Source organism: Diceros bicornis, chromosome 22, assembly GCF_020826845.1.
Source record: "Diceros bicornis minor isolate mBicDic1 chromosome 22, mDicBic1.mat.cur, whole genome shotgun sequence".
In the NCBI taxonomy this organism is placed as follows: domain Eukaryota; kingdom Metazoa; phylum Chordata; class Mammalia; order Perissodactyla; family Rhinocerotidae; genus Diceros; species Diceros bicornis.
In genome coordinates, this window is record NC_080761.1 from 38,468,102 (window position 1) to 38,495,363 (window position 27,262).

Genomic DNA, 27,262 nt, shown 5'->3' on the forward strand with positions numbered 1-27,262 from the left:
TAGCCATTCTGACAGGTATAAGGTGGTTATCTCATTGTTATTTGATTTGCATTTCCCTAATGATTGGTGATGTTGAACATCTTTTCATGTGCCTGTTGGCCATCTGTATATCTTCTTTGGAAAAATGTCTGTTCATATCCTCTACCCATTTTTTGTTTGGGTTGTTTGTTTTTTTGTTGTTGTGTTGTATGAGTTCTTTATATATTTTGGAGATTAACTCGTTGACGGATATATGATTTGCAAATATTTTCTCCCAGTTGGTGGGTTGTCTTTTCATTTTGTTAATAGTTTCCTTTGCATTGCAGAAGCTCTTTAGTTCTGATGAAGTCTCGTTTGTTTATTTTTTTCTTTTGTTCCCCTTGCCTGAGTAGACATGGTATTCAAAAAGATCCTTCTAAGACCAGTGTTGAAGAGTGTACTGCCTATATTTTCTTCTAGGAGTTTTATGGTTTCACATCTTACCTTCAAGTCTTTAATCCATTTTGAGCTAATTTTTGTGTATGGTGAAAGATAATGGTCTACTTTCATTCTTTTGCAAGTGGTTATCCAGTTTTCCCAATACCATTTATTGAAGAGACTTTCCTCTCTCCATTGTATGTTCTTAGCTCCCTTGTAATGACTTTGAATATTATTTTGAAATATTTAAAATATCATTAGCAAATATACCTTTTCACTGTTTTTTTCTTTGTTGTTCAAAAAAAGTAATTTTTTTTGAAAACCTACTTCTGAGACTTTGAGATCTATGAATATGTAGATAGGGAGCCATCTGGAACCTGATCAGGTTCGTTTTTATTTCCACTGCCTGGCTATGACCAGTGTGCCTCTTTTATCCTAGATTTTCTACATTTTTCCTCTAATTTAACTGGTCGAATTGATTTTGGATAGAATATGGAATTAACCTTTGTAATTTCCCTTTGCTCCCCTCATTCTACCCCCACTCCCTGCAACTCGACTGCTCCCCTTGGCAGTCTTGATTAATGTTTCCAGTTCTCCCATCCATTTGCTAAAGCATAACGACTATTCCAGGATTTTATGTCTTCTCATAGCTTTCCGGATAAAGTTTGAATTCCTTAGCTTACTTATCTGTTATCTACATACTTCTCAAATTTCCATCCTTCTCCTCTTTTCTTCATGCATTCTGAATTATTTGCACTTCCTTAGAACACATTATTCTGTTTTCTGGCTCTTCCTTTTCCACAAGCTAGTCTTCCTGCTTTCTCTACCTACAACTCAGGTGTCAGTTTTCCCTTTTCTTAAAGGTCACCTCCCTTAACAGGGTGTCTCACATCTGCTTCCAAGCAGTCCACCTGGCTAGTGTTCTCAGAGTTTCTTGCTTCTTTTAGCTGCTCCCAGTGGGATACCACTTCCTTTACTAGTGTCTTTGTATTGAGCTCTGGGACTCAGTCCCATTGATAGAATACTGCTGTCACAGCCCAGCTGTCGGTGGAGAGGTCATGAGGGGTAAGCCACAATTCCTTTATTTCCCCCTTCCTTTATTTCTTACAGTACCACCACGGGTATGGCTGGATCAGACTTTAGAGAAGAGTTGAAGTAAACAAAGTATAATATGGAAACATTTAAAACCACGTCTAAAATACAATTTTTCCCCTACCCAAGGGAAAGTATCTAAGAAGTTGAATCCTTCAGAGAGTGGCCTCTCAATACTTCATTACTCCTTTCTACTTAGGACTGAACCTCTGAGTCCTCCTTCTACTCACTGTCGCCTGTTGGGAAACCTCATCCCCTAGCCTTGGGATTGGTTTTGGCCAGGAGTTACTTTCCTCAGCAGTATATCCACAACTTTGAATTCTTTTGGCTACTGCCTATCAACATTGTCCATGGTAGGCTTTGACACCCAAATCTTGCAGAGTAGTCAAGAGTTTGTATGATTTACTCCAAGTCTGATCCCTTTTGAGGTCTTCCTGCCAGTGTAAATTTCAGAAATGCTTTTGATTCTTCTGGTTGTTCAGTGGATAACTCTTGAATCAGACGTACACTCACCATAAACCTCTCTCAAAGATCAGCATTAAATTTTACACAGAGTACACTCTGAACCAATATTATAAAGAGAAATATTAACCTTAATGCACCCAAAAGGATTCTCTCATAATGAAGACAACACCTCACTGTATCATACATATACAGAGCATGACATTTCTCTGTCTGCGACTGACCCCCTTATTCAAATTGAACTCCCTTGGCCTGCTTTTAAAAAGAAAGAGTTCTGTGGCCGAGTCAGCCAAGTGAGCTCAGTTGGCTAAATAAAGATCCAAGTGAAGCTGTTAAGTCACCACTGATTCTAAGAATTGGATGAAATTATTATAGGGTAGCTATTGGCTAGCCTCCTTGTTGGTGGAGTAGGGATTCTTTTAATTCTTTCTATTGCATACCTCACTCCCACTTGTCCTGTGTCATATCCCTCCAAAAGCCTGTCAACATCATTTTGTGTAAACACCCTTTTGTTCACCTCTGGCAATCTGGCGTAGCTTTATCACAGCATTATACCGCAGTAATTGATTTACTTGTCTGTTTTCCTAACAGATGGAATTTAGTGAGTAATCAATAAATGTTTATTGAATGATAAATGAATCAGTAAAGGAAATTGGGATCTGTTATCTTCTAAAATTTACTCTACTTCAGCAATTCCTTAATGATTAGGCATAAGATTTCATAGAGAGCCAGTTTATTTTCCAGTGATGAAAATATGGTGCCTGCAGTTAAAATTTCTTTGTGTTTCAAATTAAGTTTTGGATTGTAAGTACCTTGATTAGGAAAAAAGGATCAGAGAGCTGCCGAGGCCCAGCTCACAATTAGTATTTCCTCCCGCCACTAGAGCTGTACTTCGTTTGGGGTAAGTAAGAAGGAAACTGAAAGAGGAGCATATGCTCTGAGGGTCAGTCCCTTCTCATCTAGTTAATGGCTGTGTGTTGTATCATTGATTTAACCTTTTGCTTATTTTGGCAAAAGTAGTTTTTTTACATATAGGAAAGCCTCTCTTGGTGGTGTGATTTCTGTTTAAAAGCAGGAAATAAAATCTACTGAGGAATGGAAGAGGAGAAATGATGAGGAACGGAAGAGGAGAAAAATTTTTTCTTACCATGTGTATTTATGCATAAGTGTGCAGGAAATTCATGAAGTACTTTTAAATTTATGTGTTCTACTTTATGTAAAGCTTCTATGTAAGAAGATTTAAAAATCAATGTGCACATTCAGATCTAAGCTGTTTGGCCCACTGTTGCTCTATAATATGTATTTTTTGGATACTTTAGAACATGTTTCTTTTGAAGAAAAAGAAGTAGTTGTCAGCAAAAGTTTGTTTTCTTTCTATAAAAAGGAATTAATAAAATGCCTTTTGTTTCATGATCTAATACATTATTTCACTTCCCTTTTTATAGAAATTTCAAGAAATTGCTGAAAAAAATACGGAAAAATTGAATCGTATTGAGAAGTCACATGAACAGTTGGTTCTTGAAAATTCACGCTTCAAAAACTTATTATCACAAACTCAAAGGGAACAGACATCTTTGCTGGCAGCTTGTGCGTTGATGGCTGGTGCCTTGTATCCTCTCTATAGACGGTCATGTGCGTTATCTACACAGAGAGATTTTCTCCAGGAGCAGGTCAACACCTTTGAGTTGTTCAAACTGGAAGTTAGGACTCTAGCCCAGGCCTTGTCAACTGTAGAGGAAAAGAAGCAAGAGGATGCCAAGATGAAGAAAAAACCGTTCAAAGGATTGATACGTGTATTCCGGAAAGGTGTTATTGCAATTTTGGCAGCGAACAGACTCAAGATTTTGGGCCAATCATGTGCCTCTCTTTTTACTTGGTTGGAAAGTTTCAAAGAAGGAATAGGCATGTTAGTGTGTACAGGAGAGCCCAAAGACAAGCATAAGTTTCCAAGTAAGATAATTTGTGCTTTTAAAAGTCTAAGTTGAGTGTAAGTGACATATGATGTGAATATGTTTGGCCATTATGGAAAAACTTAAAAAAATCATTTAATATATCAAATCATGCAACATAGTCCCGTACGTATATAGATATGTATGTATATGTGTATGGATAAGTGTATGTGTATAAATTAGGTTTTGATTTTTCGTTATAGACATTAAAATATAAAGAGAGTAGCAAATATATATAATTCCAACTTTGTCTAGCTTTATTATGTTTGAATGCTCTTTTCACAGTAAAGTGAGGCGTTTATACAGTAATCTTTCTATTAAGCCAGTGCAGAGATTCTGCTCTATTTAAAATTAGCAGTATAATTTATTTTTACTTTCTATAAATCAGTATAAAATGATCAGAGTTAAAAATCTATTGAAGAATGGAATGAAAATGAGACACACAGAAATTTTCCAGCTAACAGTATTTTTTAATGCTTGACTATTCTGAGGAAACAATAATTTCAATTTTTAACTTTCAAAAAGCAGGCTATTAAGTAATATAAGTAGAACTAAAGAAAATTTTCGTTCCTTTTTTTTGTTATCAGTTAACAGTTATATATGTACATAAATTAAGTCAGTCAAATCTAACATTTCTTGTAGACTTTTCTGCACCAGGCAAAGTTCTGCCTATAATTTTTTTTTTTTTGGTGAGAATGATTGGCCCTGAGCTAACTTCTGTTGCCCATCTTCCTCTTTTTGCTTGATGAAAATTGTTGCTGAGCTAATATCTGTGTGAGTCTTACTCTATTTTGTATGTGGGTCGCCACCACAACATGGCTTGATGAGCAGTGTATAGGTCCATGCCCAGGATCCAAACCTGCGAACTCTGGGCTGCCAAAGCAGAGTGTGTGAACTTAACCACTCTGCCACTGGGCCAGCCCCTGCCTACAAATTTTGATCTATTTCTTAAATAGCTAAACATTGAATTTTAAACATGGATTTTAATAAATTTTTGTAGCATTGTGTAATGGTTTTTTTTCTATTTTTACAGAACATCAAAAAGAGCAGTTACGTTGTTTGCAAGCACTCAGTTGGCTCACCAGTTCTGACCTGCTAGCTGCAATCATCACTTCTATGGCTGAGTTACAGGAAGTCATTAATAAAACAGGTATGATTCCCTCTTTTATGTCCTTGCAAAATACATTTAAAAGCAAATGTCCAGAAATGCTTTATGGTACAACTTCTAATAAACAATCTAGGAAGAAAATTTATTTGTTCTTTCTTTTATTCAGGTCCAGAGTGATTGTTAAATCTATATTTAATGAGGAGAGAATTAATGTAAATTTTGATGGGTAATTTTGTCTTTATTTATGGGGAAATTAAATGACATTTCTTGCTGAATGTATCTACCTTATGTTTTGTTTCCTTTGTGATGTGATTTTCCTGTGGAAAGCTCATCATTAGCTTTTTTATTAAGTAATACTGGTAATATTCTTTCAAATGTTTTAGTCTTCTTTTGTTTCTATTTCTGGCTGTAAAGTTGAGAAGTTTAAGTAATAACTGAACCAGTAGAAAATTTTTCTCTCTCATTTGGTGATGTGTTTTATTTTTTCTAATTAATTTTAAATAGAGTTAATTGAATAGTCTGCTCTTTTCCACCGTATATGGAACCACCTATAATCAGTGATTTCCAAAAGTCTAAAATTCAAGTTTATTTTTTCATGGCTCAGATTGCATGAAAGGTTTGTGTGAAAGGTTCACTGAAAACTAATTTTTCTACACTAAAAGAATAATATACAGTTACCTACTGGTTAAGCTATGTCATTGGACTAATTATGGTCATTTCAGACATATTAATAGTAAAAATAGTGTAATGGACTTGTTAATACTTTCCTGCTTAATGAATTATTGTAGGCATTAATGAAATAATAATTGGGATGTAATTTGATTCTGTAGGCAACTCTGCCATGTAAATATAGATCATTTATTGTGATTTCAAATGTCTAAACCTAGGCTTCATGGTAGGAAATTTATGATTCAAAGATTATTTTTAGGTTGTGGCCACTGATGTTGGTAAGCAATATGCATATTTCATGTTTTGGCAAAAACTCAACATACTGGGTTTGGAGTATGATATGAACGTCTAAGTAAATGTATTTTAAATGTGTTGGTATTATGACTTAAAAGCAAAACTGTAACATTCTTAAAAGAACTTAATAAAAGGTTTTGGATTTATTTTCATTAACAGATGATTTGTGTTAGCCATATTCTTTGTAGGTATGTTGACACCTAAAAGTAGATTTGTTTCTTAAACTATAATCTTGTTTATCTTATTACTTTATTTAATACATTTTTTTCCTTATTACTGTGCTATGTATACGTTAGGAGATAAAAGGAAAATATGTGACTTGATCTGGACCTCTAGAAAATATGCACAATGGTTGTAGAACAAGAATGACAACTCGTGCACAACTTTAGGCAGAATGTAATCAAAGACTGGATGAGGAAGTACAGGCTTTAAAAGTAAGAATCCATAGAAGGTGCAGCTCAGTGCAGGCTTATGAGAATTGGGATGGCTTCAGGGAGGAGCTAGTGATTTAGTTGGGCCTAGAGTGATGATAAGTTAGAGAGGAGAGATGGTATTCAGATGAAGGGCATAGCTTAAGCATAGATGGAGAGGTGGGAATAAGCATAGACTGGGAGGAAGGAGTATTAAAGAATGAGAATGGAAATCCATGCCTAGCAGGCCTGGCTTATAGATGGTTATTACTAAAATGTATTTTCTATTATAACTATATTGGGGAATGGTGAGAGACAAGGTGGATCATTGTCATGGGATCAGGTTGTAGAGGTTTTATAAAACCAGTCAGTGATCCCCCGAGCACATTTTCTGAAAGTGGTTCCTTGCAACATTTTTAAGTTAAAATATCAACACATTATTATTGAGACCCTGAAAATATATGTGTAGGTAAGACCTATCAGTAGAAGGCAGACCAAGAGTGGTGACTGTAAGTGCTTGCCTACTTTCTGGAAAGAGCTGCCTTTAGTGTTAGACCTGGTTGTGCCTCTAATAGCTTGATGAAATAGCAAGTTTAGGGAAACTTATTTTTAGGGAACACTTTACATGTTGTTGGCTAAAGAATACTATTTAGGGAAGAGAAAGTGATTGTTGCTTAGAGGGGAAGAATGATTGGTTTATCAAAGTCCTCAAGAGTATTGGAAAGGATATGGTCACGATAGATAATTGAGTATTATTAGACTAGTACAAAAATGATCAGTGTCGACCTTCTGCAGAGATGACTAGCTGGGCTTATAGAGTAATTCTTTCAAAATATGATGAAGAGTTAATATATTATCTTTTCCAGGCAATGTGTTTTCATTTTAAAGTATATCCTAGAAGAATAAATTTTAGATATTTTAGCAGAAAAGATGAGAAAATATTTTCAGACAGTTAAAGTATATGAGTGGTTATCAACAGATAATAGTGAGGGTAATAAATATAAAGCCATAACAGTTTATGTAGTCATGTTGAGTTTATAATTTAGGTGTATAAATAACCTAAATAGGTAAGCATTATGGTATAGAAGACAGAACATTAGCTTTTGAATAAAGCAGATTTGATTTTGTATCCAGCTCTGCTAGTTATTAGTTGTGTGAAATTGAGCAAGTTACTTAATTTACTGGGCCTCAGACTCTTTACCTATAAATGAAGATAGTATCATCTTCCTGGTTGTTATGAGGATTTAATGAGATAACACTTGTTGAATATTTTGTACAGTATCTGGCATATAGTGAGTGAGAAAAAAATTTTTGTTCCCTTACTATCTATCATCTCACCATGAGAGTAGTGTATAACATTAATGAATACACACACACACACACACACACACGCAGACACACACGCATCTACCTGTATATATTTTTAGACTACCAGTTATTAATTTTCTGTTCTAAAATTGCTAAAGTGCTGTACAGTGGAGGCAACATGGTAGAGGGTTAAGCAGGGATTCTGCCTGACTTTGAATACTGGTTCTGTCACTAGCCGTGTGACATAGGCAAGTTGTTTAAACTCTCTGTGCCTTAGTTTCTGTATTTGTAAAAGGGCAAAAATAGTATTACCTGTCTCAGAGTTGTTGAGAGGACTAAATGAGTTAATTTGTGAAGTGCTTAGAATAGTCTTTGTTTAGTAGTTTGCTTACTTTTCTTAGTTCAAATATTGGTCATTATTAAGATTTATTGCATTACAGCTGAATAATAATAAAGAAATTTCATAAAAATTTAGAGTAAATCAAATGCAAATACATTAGTTTATCTTAAAATTTTAAGACAATTTACACATCACATATAGCTCTAACTTTTTTTAAAACGTAATTTTGTTATAAATTAGTATATAAAGGTCAAGAAGAAATTTCTTTCTCTGGATACAATGACATTGTATATTCGGGGGCATCACAGGTTTGCTTTCTTTGTAACTAATAGAAGACCCCACTTAAAGTAGCTTAATCATATAGAGTTTTTTCCTCTCAAATAATAGGAAGTCTGGAGGTAGGTAGAAATCCCGACTGTGTCTTCCTGCTCAGCCATCCTTAGCATCTTCATGTTTGTGTCTCCTAGTTTTGAGCTGGCTACTGTACTTCCAGGCATCAGGACTGTGTTTGGGGCAAGAAGGAAAAGGGAAGGACAAAATGTGAAACATTCATGAATTGCTGGTAGTGCCTCAAAATATTAAACATACAGTTATCATATGATCCAGCAATTCCTCTCCTAAGAATATATCCAAAAGAAATGAAAACATACATACATACAAAAACTTGTGCATGAATGTTCATTGCAGCGTTATGCATAATAGCCAAAAAGTGGAAACAAACCCAAATGTCCATCAACTGATGAATGAATAGATATCTAAACGATAAAATATTATTGAGCCATAAGAAGGAATGAAGTAGGGGCCAGCCTGGTGGCGCAAGCAGTTAAGTGCATCTGCTCCGCTGCAGCAGCCCAGGGTTCGCAGGTCCGGATCCCGGGCGTGCACCGATGCACCGCTTGTCGAGCCATGCTGTAGCAGTGTCCCATATAAAGTAGAGGAAGATGGGCATGGATGTTAGCCCAGGGCCAGTCTTCCTCAGCAAAAAAAGAGGAAGATTGGCAGATGTTCGCTCAGGGCTGATCTTCCTCACAAAAAAAACAACAAAAGAAGAAATCAAGTATTGATACATGCTACATCATGGATGAACCTTGAAAACATACTAAGTTAAAGAAGCTAGTCACAAAAGATCACATATCTTATGATACCATTTATTTGAAATATCCAGAATAGGCAAATCTAGAGACAGAAAGTAGATTAGAGGTTGCCCAAGGCTGGGGAGGCGTTGAGGATTATGGAAAGTGACTGCTAATGAATATGGTTATGATGGTTCCGTAGCTCTGTGAATATATTCAAAACCATTGATTTTACACTTTGAGTAAATTGTATTGTATGTGAATTATATATCAAGAAAACTGTTAAGAATGTGAAGACACGTGGCTGCTGAATATATCCCTTTATATCAGGAAGGCAAAAGCTCTGTGCCCACCCCCCCCACACTGCCCCCCCTCCGGCCCCTGGTTCTGCTCTTGTTTCATTGGCCTGAACTGGATCACATTGTTATCCCCAGCTGGCTAGCTGAAAGTTAGCAAAAGAGAAGGAAGAGTTTGTGGATGGAATGAGTCAGCTAATCAACAATGTCTGCAATAGAGAGGATTCATTTTTTTAGAAACAAATTACCTCCACCTCTACTGTCTCCATTATAAAAGAAAACTGATGAATTCAGAAAACTTGAAAAAAAAATCAGAGAACAACAATAACAAAAACCAAAATATTTTCCCACCATACAGGAATAGTTACTGTTAACATTTGTATGTGTTCTTCCAATCTATTTTATCCCTCTATCCATTCCCCTACCCTTCCCTTCCTTCCTTCCTTCGTTCCTTCCTGCTACTCATTCATCCATCCACTGACAGACTAACAAGGGATATAAATGATATCATAGGCTACACACTGTTTTATGTCTTCATTTAAAAATTATTTTGAAATAACGTCAAACTTATAGAAAAGTTGCAAGTACACAACAGAAAACTGTTTTTTTGCTGAACAATTTGAGAGCAAGTTGCTGACATGATGCCCCATTACTCCCTTGTATTTTAGTGTGTACTTCAGCCAAAGACCTTCTTCTACATAACCAGAACACAATGATCACCATCAGGAAACCAACACTGATACATTACTACCAGTCAGACCCCGTTCGACTTTCCCTAGTTGTCCCAATCATGTCTTGTTTAGCAAAGGGATCTGGTTTAGAATTACATGTTGTGTTTAGTCATGTTTCTTTAGTCTTCCTCATTATGGAAGAGTTCCTCAGTCTTTCCTTGACCATCATGACCTTGAAGATTACAGGCCAGTTATTTGTAGAATATACCTCAATTTTGATTTGTTTGGTGTTCCCTCATGATTAGACTAATTTTATGCATTTTTGGCAAGAATATCACAGAAGTAATGCTGTGCTTTGCCCATGATATCTTATCATAGCTTCAGTATAAAAGAAGTCATACTTTTTGAGGATTTTTCTCCATTTCTAGAGAGTGATTGTAATATCTGGGTAATATTTATCATTTGGGCATTCCATGATTTATTTAACCTATTTACAATAGGATGTTTTCATCATAGGACAGGTATCAGAAATATCAGTTCAGCTTTGATTTGTAATTGATTCATTGTCTCTTGAATCATCTAATATTATGCGCAGTATCTTGATTCTTTCAGCCAAGTGGGAAATTGAAATGGCAAAATCTTGGCAAGGTCTTTTTTTTTTCTGGTGAGGAAGGTTAGCCCTGTGCTGACATCCGTTGCCAATCCTCCTCTTTTTGCTGAGGAAGATTGGCCCTGGGCTAACATCTGTGCCCATCTTCCTCTATTTTGTATATGGGACGCCTGCCACAGCATGACTTGATAAGCAGTGTGTAGGTCTGCACCCGGGATCCGACCCCACAAACCCTGGGCCGCCAAAGTGGAGCATGTGAACTTAACCACTACACCAGTGGTCCAGCTCCTTGGGAAAGTCTTTTTAGGACATAATCTGAAAATTCTGAAATGAAAGGAGATATTTCTTAGAACTATGTTTTTTCTTTTCTGTTCCTTCTTTCTTCTACTTTCTTTTCCTTTTTGAAGATCTTGCTGAAATTTAAACCATTTTATATGTCAGGACCACATATTGATGGCATCATTGTCACTTTTTTCTTTTTAGCCCAAGGAAAACTGGTACATGTATGCCAATCTAAGTAGCAGCTTTTAGTAATATTAGATAATAACTGTATTGCTTCTCATGTTATCTTTGTTCTAAGATAAAAAAAAGCTCAGTAAATTACTGTTTTTAAAAATTAGGTGCTTATCTTTTTAGAGTAATTTCTGAATTATACACCTACTGTTAAGTGTCTAGGAGAGAAATTTAAAAATTGTCTAGGAGAGAAAATGAAACATGTTGGATACGTAGTAGAGTATGGGTTAAGAACTTGAACTCTATATTTGATCTGGGTTGCATTGTTTACTATGTGCGTGACAGTGGGAAAATTACTTAATTCCTTTTCTGCCTCAACATTTTCATCTGTAAAATTTGACTAAGAAAAGTTTCTAGCTCATAGGGTTATTAGGAGTAAATGTAACTTGCTTAGCCAAGTCCCTTGTATACATAACTATCCAATAAATGTCTGTTTTATCTCTTTTTTGTGTACTGAAGTCTCAATGGAACTATTATGTGACTCTATACCTTTTCATGAAACTGGAAGTTCAATAAAGGTAACTTGAATTCATTGCTCAGAAAGTGTTGCAGGTGGTTGCCCTTGCTACCTTCTTCAACTTGGATGATGTCTTTATAGGCAGTGGGCAGAGACCCCGGTTTCCATGTTGCCTCTGTAAATACTGGACAGGTGGCAACCTTCTTCCTTTCATTAAAGAGTTTGCCCACTTGAGATAAATTACCTCTTCCAGGTATCCAAATGGTGTGCCTGCAAGAGATCATTTACCTCAAACAGGGGAGAATGTGACTTCCACTGAAGGGCTTGGATATCAATCATTATGAGAATGGACTAAAGAACCCTTTAGATAGCTGAACATTTTCATATGACTGGTCCAGATTAAATTTCTCAAGATAGAAACAAATGTGCTGATCTGCTTTGAAATATCTCTGAACAAATACAGGAGTACATGGATATCAGTAGAATGTTCATAGATTTTGTTACACATTTACACATTTCAATTATAATTGTATCTTAATTACCTAGAAGATAGATGACCCACATATACATGCCCCTGCTATTACTGCGCAGAACCTTCTTTCATTGTATACTTTGAGTTAACTTTCTAGAGGTCATAGCAACTCTTTTAGGCAAAACTCAGAAATCTAGGCTGTATTCAGCATAACACTGAGGTTTCATACTTAGGAAGTTCAGAGCAGTAAGTAAAGATATTTGTATTAATAAGTAGTTATTGGTATATATTTAAAAACGTTAAGGCTTTATTGAATCCTAACAAACAATAAAAAGAGCCTTGCTGCTCCAAGTGTGGTCTATGGACCAGCAGCATCAGCATTAACTGGGAGTGTGTTAGAAATGCGTAATCTCAGACTCCACTCCGGAGCTCCTCAATTGGAATCCGCATTTTAACAAGATGATTTATATGCTCAGTAAAGTTTGAGAAGAAGTAACTTAGAGGATTTTGTTATTTACATAATTTCACTCATATCTGAAATTGAAACAAGTACAGTCTGACCATGTATCATTTCTGGTGCTTCAGCTGCTAGTTTCTGTTTTGCGGAGCCATATTTAACTATTGAATTTTGTTTTATTCTGTGATTTTTTTTTTTATTGTTACTTTTGCATTTTTCCACATTTTTTCAAACATTTTTATGAGAATTTTCAAGCATACAGAACAGTTGAAAGTATTTTACAGTGAACAGGTAATTTTGTTTTTAAATTAAAATTTATTTGCCTATCATAATTTTTAAGAACAATTTTTGAATGGGTAATTTATCCTTGGAAGTGTTCATGACTGCAAAATTCCAGTGTCACAACTTTTATAGGATATATTTGTTGATAATATTAATTATTTGTTAAAATAATGTATAAAATCAAAATTATTTTAAGAAACACAGATGAAGCTTTAACATATTTTTCAATTTATAGGTTTCTAGGAAACTTATAAGAGTGTGAAATCTTTCTTTAGAAGGTTTGGTTGAATATCCATATACTATTTAACAAAGCAACATAATTATTTTTTCAGGTTTTTGTAAAAGAACAAAAGAAAACATTTCCCCTCAAATCTATACTAAAATATTATGTATGTATTTAGAAATATATTTTTGCCCCCACTTTGTTCCAGAAAAAAATTATAGCATCTTATAGGTGTTACTTAAATATGGCTGTAAGATATCTCTTGCACTCTCCCTATCCAAGAATATGATGACTATTTCTGTGTACTTCTTTCAAGTTCTGTTGTATATATTTCAATATGACTGGGTCATTCTGTATACCATTTTTCATTGTTCGTTTTTTCTCATTTATTTTAAATTGCTGTAATAATACTGTCATCTCATTGGCTATTGTGAGGGTTAAATGAGTTATTGCATGTGAGCAGTGCTTGGTCTGTCACATATCTTTGTCCTCAGTGTCAGCAGCAGTATTGGTCCCCATTTCTTACTGAATTAACCCTTTAGCTGGGTATACAAGACACTTCTTGATCTGATTCTCATCTATTTGTAGAGTCTCACCTCCCAGTGCTCTCATTAATAAACCTGCAGTTTAGCTTAACTGAGCTGCTTGTTGTTCCCCAAATGTGAGATGCTTTCTTGTGTCTCCAAACATGTGGAACAAACTATTTTTTGCTACTAAACCTTAAGAGGAATTTATTACATGGATTATCATATTGGAAATATTGAACATCACAGTTTCTGTCTTTAAAAGCTACTTCATAGAAGATGCACAACTTTTTTCTTGTCATTGTTGCTTATATTCATCTTCAGTAAAAACTGACAGCATAATACTATCTTATAGTTCTCTGAGTAGTCCGGGCATGGAACTTTCTTATTATTTAAGTTGACACAGGGGCAGAGGCTCAAGGATATAGATTTATGATAGAGTAGTATATTCCTTAGCCAGCCGTGGTGGTCTGGTGGTTAAGATTCGGTGCTCTCACCACCACAGCTGAATTCGTTTCTGGTCAGGGAACCACACCACCCATCTGTCAGTTGTCACACTGTGGCGGCTGTGTATTGCTGTGATGCTGAAAGCTATGCCACCAGTATTTCAAATACCAGCAGGGTCACTCATGGTGGACAGGTGTCAGCGGAGCTTCCAGACTGAGACAGACTAGGAAGAAGGACCTGGACACCCACTTCTGAAAAAATTGGCCATGAAAACCCTGTGAATAGCAGCGGAGCGTTGTCTGATACAGCGCTGGAAGGTGAGAGGACAGCGCAAATAGACCAGGCAGGGTTCTGCTCTTCTGTACACAGGGTCAGCAGGAGTTGGAATCGACTGGACAGCACTAACAACGAAATATATTCCTTAGATAAGGAGTCTCTTAACCTGGGGTGGTGATGACAGATCATGATAATATTAGCAGCATAGTGACTTTGTTACTAATAGAAATCACAGATATTTTCATATTGTAATACGGTTGTTACAGTTATCTCCAGATATAGTTGATGCTCAACTTTACTAATCAGTAATCATGAGACCCATCACATACATGGCATGTAATCACAGTCTTCTCTGTGAACTTGGATGCTGGTGTAACATAGCTGGCTAAGTATCAGGACAACTCTCCACCTAGTAGTTATTCATCTATCCAAGTGAGCTTCTATGTTCTTCATGTCTATGTTGATTTCCAGTATTCCCTAAACACAAAATCCTCTGTTATTTCTTTAAAAGAGCAACCTGCACGCACCTGGAAACACTTCAGAACTCTTTCAAAAGAATTCCTGGAGTTCCTTCTATCTTTATAGCATCAAATTTGAACCATAGATTCACAATTCTTTTTCTTTTTTTAAATTGAGGTAGTGTTGGTTTATAGCATTATATGTATTTCAGGTGTGCATTATTATATTTTGACTTCTGTGTAGACTACATCATGTTCACCACCAAAAGTCTGCTTTGCATCCATCACCACAAATGTCCTTTTTCTTTCTGATGTAAATTGTGTTGAATATGTTGACCTAGCCAAAGAACTCACTAACTTTAGGACAAAAAACTCACTACAATAGGTTTTGAATTTAAAAGGCTTGGAGAATTCTGGTATTTTTTGAGAGAAGCCCATCTCTACTTTGAAAGAGAAGTATGGAAGATTTAATTACATTTGCAGCAGTATATATTTGTGAATCAGGATTTTTAACACTTTTAAATATAAAAAACAAAACAATTTGATGTCCGACATGGCATATATGATGACTTCTTAAAGATCATCTCATAGTTCAGTGTTCTTAGTTTGGCCAAGCAACAACTTTCACCATGATATGTCTTTAAAGAAAATTAACTTTAGTCTATATATTTTTTTTGTTTTGTGAGGAAGATCAGCCCTGAGCTAACATCCGATGCCAATCCTCCTCTTTTTACCAAGGAAGATTGGCCCTGGGCTAACATCCATGCCTGTCTTCCTCTACTTTATATGGGATGCCGCCGCACCATGGCTTGACAAGCCGTGCATTGGTGTGCGCCCGGGATCCGAACCTGCGAACCCCGGGCCGCTGCAGCAGAGCACACATACTTAACCGCTACGCCACCAGGCCGGCTCCACCTTTAGTCTATTTTAAATGTATTGTCTTACATTTAACGCATTAATAATCAAACTTAAAATAGTTTGCTAACTGCATTTCAATAAAATTTGCTTCCTTTGTAATCCTACATATTTTGATTTACGCATTTAAAGGTATTATTCTGAAAAGGGGATCCATAGGTTCTAACAGACTACCAAAGGTGTCCACAGGACGAAAATGATCAAGACTTCCTGCTTTTAGATAATCATTCCCCCAAATATTATTTGTCTAAGTCAAGATATGTTTTTGGGTAGTTCTATTATTGGGCATTTATATCTATAGTATTATTTATAAATAATACTGATAGAAACAAGAGCTATTGATTCTTCCTCAGTGTTACAGATTCCTTATCCCCATTTCCTACACAGTGCCTTTATACATATGAGCTACTCTATAGCTGGCTGTTTAATGAATGAACGAGGGAGGCAGTTTTTAAAAATAGTTTTGTTATTTCTGCAGAAGTGCTTATGCTTGGTGTAAAAACTTCACGCACTACAGAAACCTGCATAGAAGAAATAAAAATCACTCAAAGGGCCATTCCCAATCATTCTTAACACTTTGATGATTTCTACAAATCTCTCATACATGTGTACAAACATGTATACACACAAACACATACAGTTTTACTTGAGGAAATCATACCTCATTGTAATTTTTTTCTACTCAGTGGATAATAAATGAGGGGTCAATGCCAATATAGTAGAGGTACATCATTAATTGTCTTTGGTCACATAATATTCCATTGTGACTATGCACCATAGTTTACCCTGTGAATTCTCTATTGACAGATATTAGTGTTTTTTCTTATTTTATTACTATTTTAAGCAATACTGTAATAAAATATGCTATAATTAACATGTTTGTGCATCAAATAATTTTACACTTGTACAATTATTTTCTTGGCTAAATTCCTGAGAAATGAGTTTGCATATTTTTACATTTGGAAAGTATTGCCCAGTATTTCATAAAAGTTGCTTTATGTTACACTGCCATGAACAATATTGAGTGTTCTGGTTTCCTCATAATATCTTTGGCGCACGAAGTTTTGACAGTTTTTTTCATCTTTATCAATTTGAAAGGCAAAAGAAACTATATTGTTACTTATTCGCATTTTTGATGGTTAGGTTGCATATCTTTTCATTTGTTCTACATCTGTTCATATTCTTTTACAAATTCTCATTTTCATATATGTGGAGATGTGTTTGTTTCATATAGAATTATAAGAACTCCTTGTGTATCACATATATTAATATTTTGCAATATAAATGTAAATACTTTTTCCAGTTTGTATTTAAATTTTGTGTATTTTAATTTTTATATAGTTAAAATTATTAATCATTTACTTTATGATCTATCTTTTAGTGATTTACTTAAAAAGGCTAGCCTTACCTCAAGGGTGTATTGCTCATGTTTTGGTCTAGTATTTTCTTTTTTTTTTTTTTTTTTTGGTGAGGAAGATTAGCCCTGAGCTAACATCTGTTGCCAATCCTCCTCTTTTTGCTGAGGAAGATTGGCTCTGAGCTAACATCCGTGCCCATCTTCCTCTACTTTATATGTGGGACGCCTGTCACTGCATGGCTTGATAAGCCCTGTGTAGGTCCACACCTGGGATCTGAACCTGCAAACCCCAGGCTGCCGAAGCAGAGTGCATGAACTTAACTACTACATCACTGAGCCGGCCCCTAGTATTTTCAATTTTTACATTAAATTTTGGATTTATCTGGAATTATTTTTGGTGTAAGTAGTGAGGAAATGATTAAGATTTATTTGTGTCCAGATGACCAGCTAGTCCCAATACTTTTTAATTTAGTCATCCATCTTTTCCCTACGGAATTAAGATTTGCCATTTCATATATGTTAAATTATTATAAGTATGGATCTACTTCCTCTCTCTCGAGTCTATTCCATTAGTCTCCGATCTCTTCTAATTTCAGTATGATACTGCTCCTTCATGAGTATATCTTGTTGTTTTAAATATGGTTAGACAAATTCTCTCATTACTTTCTTTTTTTTTAAACTTTTTTTTCTTTTGTGAGGAAGATCAGCCCTGAGCTAACGTCTGATGCCAATCCTCTTTTTTTTTTTGCTGAGAAAGGTTGGTCCTGAGCTAACATCCGTGCCCATCTTCCTCCACTTTATATGGGATGCCACCACAGCATGGCTTGATAAGCGGTGCATCGGTGCACACCCGGGATTTGAACCCGCGAACCGCGGGCCACGGAAGCGGAGCGTGCGCACTTAACCACTTGCGCCACCAGGCCGGCCCTCCTCATTACTTTTTTTTTAATAGTATTTTTAGCTGTTTTCATAGTGTTTTTTTTTCCCAGATAGAGCACTGCTTTGAATCTTATCATAATGCTTGGCTCCCAAGTTTGAAAACTGATATCCATGTTCACATTTTCCAGATTATTAGCAGTTTGGAGACACAAGCATTATTTTTGCTCACAGGAATGCTCTAAGATTGTAATGTGCTGGGGGTCACTTGAAAAGAGTTGCATGTAAAAGGGTTAATAGTGAAAGATGTTCCTGGAAAAGTAAGCAAGGATCAGATCATGTAGGGCCTTATGAGCCATGTTTTGAGGAGTTTGAAATTTATTCCTAAATCTGAAGAGAGTCATTGGGGCTTCAAAGAAGGGGTTGTGACAAGATCCTATTTGTGTTTTAGAAGTCACTTTAGGGCCGGCCCCGTGGCTTAGCGGTTAAGTGCGCACGCTCCGATGCTGGCGGCCCGGGTTCGGATCCCGGGCGCACACCGATGCACCGCTTCTCCGGCCATGCTGAGGCCGCGTCCCACATACAGCAACTAGAAGGATGTGCAGCTATGACATACAACTATCTACTGGGGCTTTGGGGGGAAAAATAAATAAATAAAATCTTTAAAAAAAAAAAAAGAAGTCACTTTATCTACAGTAAGGATGGATTGAAGAGGGGAAAGACTGGAGAAGAGTAGGGAGACTCTTGCAAGAAAATAGGTGAGATAAGGCCATGGTCACAGAGAAAATTGAATAGATTGGGGAAATATTAACGACAGGATGTGGGGGAGATGGCAAGGGAGATGGAGATGGCAAGGATGACAAAATGTTCCCAAGTGTGTAGAACTGAGTCAGAATTTAATGCAATTAACATTACTCGTGCTTAACATTTTTAACATTATTAACATTACTCATTATTATGTTATTACTCATTATTATTGATGTTATATTCATCACTAACATTATTATTAAATCAAGTAATTATATACTTACATATATTAATTACTCATTATTCTCTTTTTTTGATAAAGGAATGTTACTCAATCTTTCTGGGAGTGAGGACTCCATTTTAATAAGAAAATATATTGTAGACTGTCTCTCCCTACATAATATTTGTATTTTTAGTAGCAATTGACTTCTGTAATGTTTTAAAGGACTTTTAATTTTATTACTCACAACATCACAAGCATATATTATTCGTGCTGTATATATTTTTAAGGCTAAATAAAGATCAAATGGTAATAGTTACTGCAGTTAAAAGTGGTGGAACTCTTGTAATAACTTTTCAGCCTCCCCTCCCCGCTGCCCTGAGATCTGTAGTACACAGGTTTAGAGCTACTGGTTGAAACAATTCTTTATGAATTTGTTTTTAAGATTTTAACCTTAGATGTGCAATATTGCCCCTTCTATTGGAAAAAGTAGTTGCGGAACATAGAGTCCTCTTCTTTCTTGAAAGACACATGCTATTAAAAAGGGGAAAATGTATTTAACATAAATAAGAATTTGTTAAATGTAACAAGCCAACTATTTTAAACAGTCTAGACAAGTTGAGACATGAGGAATTTTAGTGATCTTATTTTTTTCTCTTATTTCTGTATCATTATACAAATAATTCTACAACTGTGTCACTAGAGGATTTTTTTTCTTTCTTCATTTGTTTAATATTGAATTAATTGTACTCTATACTGTATAATGTGAAGTATATTGTAAAAACACTTCTTACTCCTCAAAGCATAAATTATTAGGTGCTTTTTCTGTTTCATTGAAAGTAGCAGTCAGGAACTTAGAGTGTATACCTCTTTCCCACTTCTTAAAAATGCAGAAGAATGCCTTGTGGAATTGCATTGTCACTTAATTTCACCTTTCAGAGTGGTTAGTGTCTACACAACACATTTCTGCAATATAGTAAAAAACCACTATTCATTAAAATTTAATTGTAGTTGATTTTTGATTCTAAAGGCTGTTTGTCTATGAAAATTTTATTACTTTTATATTCCTGAAAATTTCCTAAAACAATGAGCTTTTGTCTTGTTTATTTAAAAAGAATAACTTTTGACATACCATAAAAGTTAGTGTTAATTAATTTCTCATTATTGAATGCATTCTCGTATTCAGCATTGTTGCAGCTGCTATGGAAGTAAAAAGAAATATAATTAATCCAACAAACACGTAAAAAATACCTATATATGCTAGGCTGGCACAGTGAAGATAAAGAGTTTACTAAGATGAAAAAAGACACAGTTAAGGAGTTGCAAACTAGTTGGAGAAACAGGGAAGACATATATTAGGTATTGGAATGATGTATTATATTGAACATTATAGAGAAGTAAATACATTTTCCTGTTCATTTATTCAGCAGCGACCTATTAAATGCATACTGTAGTTTAGTAATTCTTTAAATTCAGTGATCTAGATTATATGTTGATTTTATATAAAGCTACTAAATTCTTTTTCACTGATGATTTATTTAAGGAATCTGCTTGTTAACAAAGGAACTGTGTATTTTAATTATACTTCGTATGCCTTCTGTCCATGGGATTCTCAGAGAGTATGTTTATGAGAGGCATACAGAATTAAACTTATATTACCTTATATTATATTCTTAGAAGTAAATGCATCAATAACTGACGGAAATAAATCCAAATGGAGGATATTATGCTTTTATCAAATTAACAATTTCTATTTTATGTATAACTTCTAAGCAATGTGGTTTTCAAATTCTGCCTGCTGCATAAATTTAAGAATTTATTTTTCCTTTTATACCTTGAGGAATAAAAGAAATAAAACAAGACTCAAATTTTGAACACAGGGCCTCTGTGAGATGGTTCTTTATGACACAGAAAACCATTAATTGGTCACCTTCTCAGTCAGTTTTGCTCTTTAGTGTTGAAACATATGTATTCCTAGAATTGTAAAACATTTTTCTACTGGATAAAGCTGGCCAAATATGCTTTTTGTGCTTATGATGTAAAGACAAGATTTAAATTAACTCCAACATTAGAGGCTCTTGAAATGTAGAATGGTATACTACTGAATTTAAATAATCTCTCCAGGCTTGTCATTTTACACGGATAGTATCGTAGACAAGTAATGACAGATTAAGACCTGCCCAGCAGAGGGAAAACTAAATTACACGACTTTTATTAAGGCATAAATAAACCTATTAACCAATATCTGGAATACTAATTAGTAGAAAGAGCACTGACAATTTTATTTATCAACATTAAACACAATTATTAATTACAGACCTGATGAATCTAGCAGTAAGCAGGCTGTGTTGGATATGCTGGGACTGAAGTCCATTACAGGAGAGAGATGATTACCAAAATCCTGTGGGGAAATAAGTAATTGTAGTTGTAAAATTTTAATTGCCTTGGAATAAAGCAAATTATATTTTCTTGTCTGAGAATAAAAATAGTATGACATTAAGGTAACAAGCTTCAGTAGTTGTAAATAGAAAATGAATTTATGTTAGGTTTTAAAACAAAAGAGTCATGAATTTTTAGTGTCATAGTGTTCAGGTTTGAGTGACATACTGTAAATTTTACAGTTTTTTTTAGATAAATGTATTGTTTAGTAAGTGAACTATTTTTTGCATTTCTTTTTGTCATAGTGAAAATTTATGTGAGAGGGGACTTTTTGAATGAATTACCACAGGTGAATGGGAATTATATAATTGAGAAAATATTTTCATTGTGTTGTGATTGGCAATGTTGTGAAATGAACAAGAGACAATTCACATTTTTCTGTGTCTGTTTTTCTTTTTCTTTGAAGATCCAAATTCCAGAATTTGTGGACATTTACTCGTAGGTGCAGCCAAGAATTCTTTTGCAAAACTCATGGATAAAATTAGTCTGGCAATGGAGAGTATACCTTTGCACAGTAGCAGGAGTATTACATATATAGAAAAAGATTCCCTGGTTCAGAGGCTGGCCCGTGGACTTCATAAAGTAAACACACTGGCCCTGAAATATGGTCTGCGTGGCCATGTGCCCATTTTGGTATGTATGCAATTTAATTAAATAGTGACTTTAGGACTCGTAAATTTAATTCTGAATCAGACATTTGTAGTTTAAATTAGTTGTACATGAATGTATCAGGATTTCCTTTAGATTTCGTGTAATCTTTTAATACAATAAATAAAAACACTTCCAAATTTGTTGTTAGTGACCTTCAGTTGATTCTGATTCCTAGCGCCCCTGTTAGTGCCCTTCAGTTGATTCTGATTCCTAGTGCCCCTGTGTCCAGCAGAGCAGAACCCTGCACAGTCTTTTTGCAGCATCGTCTCACCTTGCAGTGCTGTATCAGACAATGCTCCTCTGCTAGCCACAGGGTTTTCATGGCTGATTTTTTCTCAAAGTGGGTGGCCAGGTCCTTCTTCCTAGTCTCTCTTAGTCTGGAAGCTCTGCTGAAACATGTCCACCATGGGTGACCTTGCTGGTATTTGAAATGCTGGTGGCATAGCTTTCTGCATCACAGCAACATGCAGCTGCCACAATGTGACAACTGACAGATGGGTGGTGTGGTTCCCTGACCAGGAAACGAACCCGGGCCTCGGCAGTGAGAGTGCTGAGTCTTAACCACTAGACCGCCAGGGCTGGCTGCTTCCAAATAAGTGTCCAAAATATCAAAATACAAAAGTTCTGGCATGAGGTTCTGTATTTACTGGTCTCTGTAAGTATACTGCAACAGAATTGTGAGATGTAAACAATTGTCAATTACATTTTCTAGCCATCTAGGCTATTTCTTTTCTTCAGTTGTTCGTTTCAAATTATTGGTCACATAAAAAATAAAGCTTTCAACTCTAAGTTTCAGTAATAGTGGATATTGTATTCTGTATAACCTAAGTTACATTTAATTTGGTAAAATGGTCATTGCTATTGACTTATTAGTAAATCTGTAGTTACTACTTGTAAAATTGCTTTTGTTTAACAACAGAAAAGCACAGCATCATTACAGAAGCAGATATTTGGGTTTACACAAAGACTGCACGCAGCAGAAGTGGAGCGCCGCTCACTACGCTTGGAGGTCACGGAATTTAAGCGAAATGTGAATGAAATGAAAAAGGAGCTTGACAAAGCCCAGGGTCTCCAAATTCAATTAAATGAATTTAAGCAGACTGTAAGTATATGTGATGTAAAAATCTATGGCTTTGGTGAGCTCTTTCTGATATTATGTGTGAATATACATATATATATATATATATATATATATATAAAAACACTATCAGAGAGCAAATATGTATATTTGTTTTCCTTACCTTTTTATTATGTTTGTTTTTTCAAATAGTTCAAAATCCCATTAATAAGATTTCTTTTTCTTAAGAAAACTTCCCTACTAAGATGCCCCAACAATACTGCATTATATACTTTCAAAGTTGCGAAGAGACTAGATCTTAAATCTTCTCACCACAAGAAAGAAATAATAATTATGTGACGTGATAGAGGTGTTAGCTAATGCTACAGTGGTAATTACTTTGCAATATGTAGGTGTATCAAATCAACACTTTGTACACCTTAAACTTACACAATGTTATATGTCAATTATTTCTCAATTGAAAAAAAAAAGTTATACCAGATTCTTAAAGCGGTACTGATTTTGTATCAGCAGAACTCTTGGCCCTGTTAAAGTTATACTGTGACTGAAAGAGTAGAAAAAGATTAAGTTGTAGTTAGGATAGCTTAACTGCTATAGCAAATAAACCCCCAAATGTATAGTAAAAAATAATAAATAAATAAAATGCCCCTAGTTGAGAAGCCTGATGTTTGGAGTGGGGAATGGAATTTCTCCTTTTCTCTTTTTCTATTGAGAATTTTGAGTAAGTTAGATTATTTAGTATGAAACCAAATTGCTTTTCCAAAGAAATGTTCAATTTGTCTAACTTCTATCAAGAATTATATGTGTTATTTAAGAAAGCAGAAGATAGCTGAGAAAAGAAAGGCTATATTCCAAATAACATTAGATCAAGAACAAAACATGTAAATATATGAAGCACAATAAAATGGAGATACCCACATATTTATTTGCAACCAGGTTAGTTATTAACATTGCTGTTCTTGATGTGGATATAGGAATATAGAGTTAAAGGATTACCCTGCAACTGCAAAACTCTATACAACTGATGACAGCTAATATAAATTTGAATACTTATATTCGTAAGCTGCTCAAATCTAGCAACAAACTGCTTTTAGTACCCCCGTCTTTGAGAAACCTAAGTTTTGCAAGTTTAACTTCATTTTAAATGTAATTGTAAATGGTTAATTTGGAATTTGTAGATTTAACATTTGTGGAAACAGAGACAGCAGCAGATAGTAGCTTAGTTATTAATCCTATGATAATGCAAATTGCTAATGTTAATTATTATTTGAAATAGCTATACCTTCAAGGGGCAAAAAGTTCCTATAAATTACACAGGTCAGGTAATCATGAATTACCCTTCTGATTGGAGATAAGTAATGGCTTTCTTATCAGCGAATGTCTAACGACACCACAGTTTTTTCCTCACCTTCTTAGTTTTTTGTTCAGAGAAGGTAAAATTTATGAGCTGCTTCAGTGTTTTTTTTCTGATTATAAAAGTAATACGTGGTAGCCATAAATAAAAATAAAAAAAGTGTTAAGAAGAAAGTTCAAACCACTCTAATCTCACCACCAGAACCAATCACTAAGTGTGAATGAGCTTTGTTCCCCACATTTTTCTTTGTGTATATGTGCGTATGCGTGCCCTTATGCATGCTTATTTGGAATGATTTTGCAGGTACAATTTGCAAAGAAAATATATATAAATGTATGTATTTACTTAAAGTACTGTAAGCATTTTCCTGTGTCACTTATTATTAATTTCATTTTAGATAAATGAATGCTATTCTGTCATATGAATGTATTAAAATTTGACTTTTCCCCTATTCACAGGTGTTTAATTTTTTGCCAATTTTTTTTTGCTATTATACTTAAATCACAAAGAGCTTGTTATACTTTTATTTTATTTTTTTATTTTTTATTTTTTTGAGTTCTATAATACCTTTATTTGGGTATCTTATATACATTTTTTTCAAGGTTTAGGAAGGTGAAGAGTTATCTAAGGTTTTTTTTTTTAAATTTTTTGTTTATTGCAGTAACATTGGTTTATAACATTGTATAAATTTCAGGTGTACATCATTATACTTCTATTTCTGCATAGATTACATCATGTTCACCACCCAAATACTAAGTACAACCCATCACCACACACCTGTGCCGAATTATCCCTTTTGCCCTCCTACCTACCCCCTTCCCCTCTGGTAACCATCAATCTGATCTCTGTCTCTATGTGTTTGTTTATTGTTGTTATTATCTACTACTTAACGAGGGAAATCATACGGTATTTGACCTTCTCCCTCTGACTTATTTCACTTTGCATAATACCCTCAATGTCCATCCATGTTGTCATAAATGGCTGGATTTCATCATTTCTTATGGCTGAGTAGTATTCCATTGTGTATATATACCACATCTTCTTTATCCATTCATCCCTTGATGGGCACTTAGGTTGCTTCCAAGTCTTGGCTATTGTGAATAACACTGCAGTGAAGACAGGGGTGCATGTATCTTTATGCATTGGCGTTTTCAAGTTCTTTGGATAAATACCCGGCAGTGGAATAGCTAGATCATATGGTAGTTCTATCCTTGATTTTTTGAGGAATCTCCATACTGTTTTCCATAGTGGCTGCACCAGTTTGCACTCCCCCCAGCAGTGTATGAGAGTTCCCTTCTCTCCACATCCTCTCCAACACATGTTGTTTGCTGTCTTGTTAATTACAGCCATTCTGACGGGCGTGAGGTGATATCTCATTGTAGTTTTGATTGGCATTTCCCTGATAGTTAATGATTTTGAACATCTTTTCATGTGCCTGTTGGCCATCTGTATATCTTCTTTGGAGAAATGTCTGTTCAGGTCTTTTGCCCATTTTTTAATGGGGTTGGTAGTTTTTTTGTTGGTGAGATGCATCAGTTCTTTGTATATTTCGGAGATTAAGCCCTTATCAGATGTATGGGTTTGCAAATATCTTCTCCCAATTGTTAGGTTGTCTTTTCGTTTTGTTGATGGTTTCCTTTGCTGTGCAGAAGCTTTTTAGTTTGATGTAGTCCCATTTGTTTATTTTTTCTATTGTTTCTCTTGCCCGGTCAGACATGGTGCTTGAAAATATGTTGCTAAGACCGATGTGGAAGGGTGTACTGCCTATGTTTTCTTCTAGAAGTTTCATAGTTTCAGGTCTTACATTCAAGTCTTGAATCCATTTTGAGTTAATTTTTGTGTATGGTGTAAGGTAAGGGTCTACTTTCATTTTTTTGCATGTGGCTATCCAGTTTTCCCAACACCATTTGTTGAAGAGACTTTCTTTTCTCCATTGTATGTTCTTGGCTCCTTTGTCAAAGATTAGCTGTCCATAGATGTGTGGGTTTATTTCTGGGCTTTTGATTCTATTCCATTAATCTATGTGTCTGTTTTTGTGCCAGTACCATGCTGTTTTGGTTACTATAGCTTTGTAGTATATTTTGAAATCAGGGAGTGTGATACCTCCAGCTTTGTTCTTTTTTCTCAGGATTCCTTTAGCTATTCGGGGTGTTTTGTTCCAATAAATTTTAGGATTCTTTGTTCAATTTCTGTGAAAAATGTTGTTGGCACTTTGATAGGGATTGCATTGAATCTATAGATGGCTTTAGGAAGTATGGACATCTTAACTATGTTAATTCTTCCAATCCAAGGGCACGGAATATCTTTCCATTTCTGTGTGTCGTCTTCAATTTCTTTCAGCAGTGTTTTATAGTTTTCCGTGTACAGCTCTTTCACCTCTTTGGTTAAGTTTATTCCTAGGTATTTTATTCTTTTTGTTGCAATTGTAAATGGGATGGTATTCTTAATTTCTCTTTCTGCTACTTTGTTGTTAGTGTATAGAAATGCAACTGATTTTTGTATGTTGATTTTGTATCCTGCAACTTTACCATATTCATTTATTACTTCTAAAAGTATTCTGGTGGATTCTTTAGGGTTTTCTATATATAAAATCATGTCATCTGCAAATAGTGACAGTTTCACTTCTTCCTTTCCAATTTGGATCCCTTTTATTTCTTTCTCTTGCCTGATTGCTCTGGCTAGGACTTCCAGTACTATGTTAAATAGGAGTGGTGACAGTGGGCATCCTTGTCTGGTTCCTGTTCTCAGAGGGATAGCTTTCAGTTTTTCACCATTGAGGATGATATTAGCTGTGGGTTTCTCATATATGGTCTTTATTATGTTGAGGTACTTTCCTTC

At 35.1% G+C, this 27,262-nt stretch overlaps 1 protein-coding gene across 3 annotated transcripts in view; it reads left to right on the plus strand.

The window, feature by feature from the left end:
- Positions 1-27,262, plus strand: part of CCDC171 (coiled-coil domain containing 171) — a 300,588-nt gene that overhangs the window by 131,128 nt on the left and 142,198 nt on the right. For all 3 annotated transcript variants that reach the window (XM_058565834.1, XM_058565832.1, XM_058565833.1), the window contains 4 exons: positions 3,396-3,900; positions 4,933-5,049; positions 21,748-21,974; positions 22,912-23,094. In XM_058565834.1, coding sequence (XP_058421817.1) covers positions 3,396-3,900; positions 4,933-5,049; positions 21,748-21,974; positions 22,912-23,094 — 1,032 coding nt within the window. The remainder of the gene's footprint in view (positions 1-3,395; positions 3,901-4,932; positions 5,050-21,747; positions 21,975-22,911; positions 23,095-27,262) is intronic.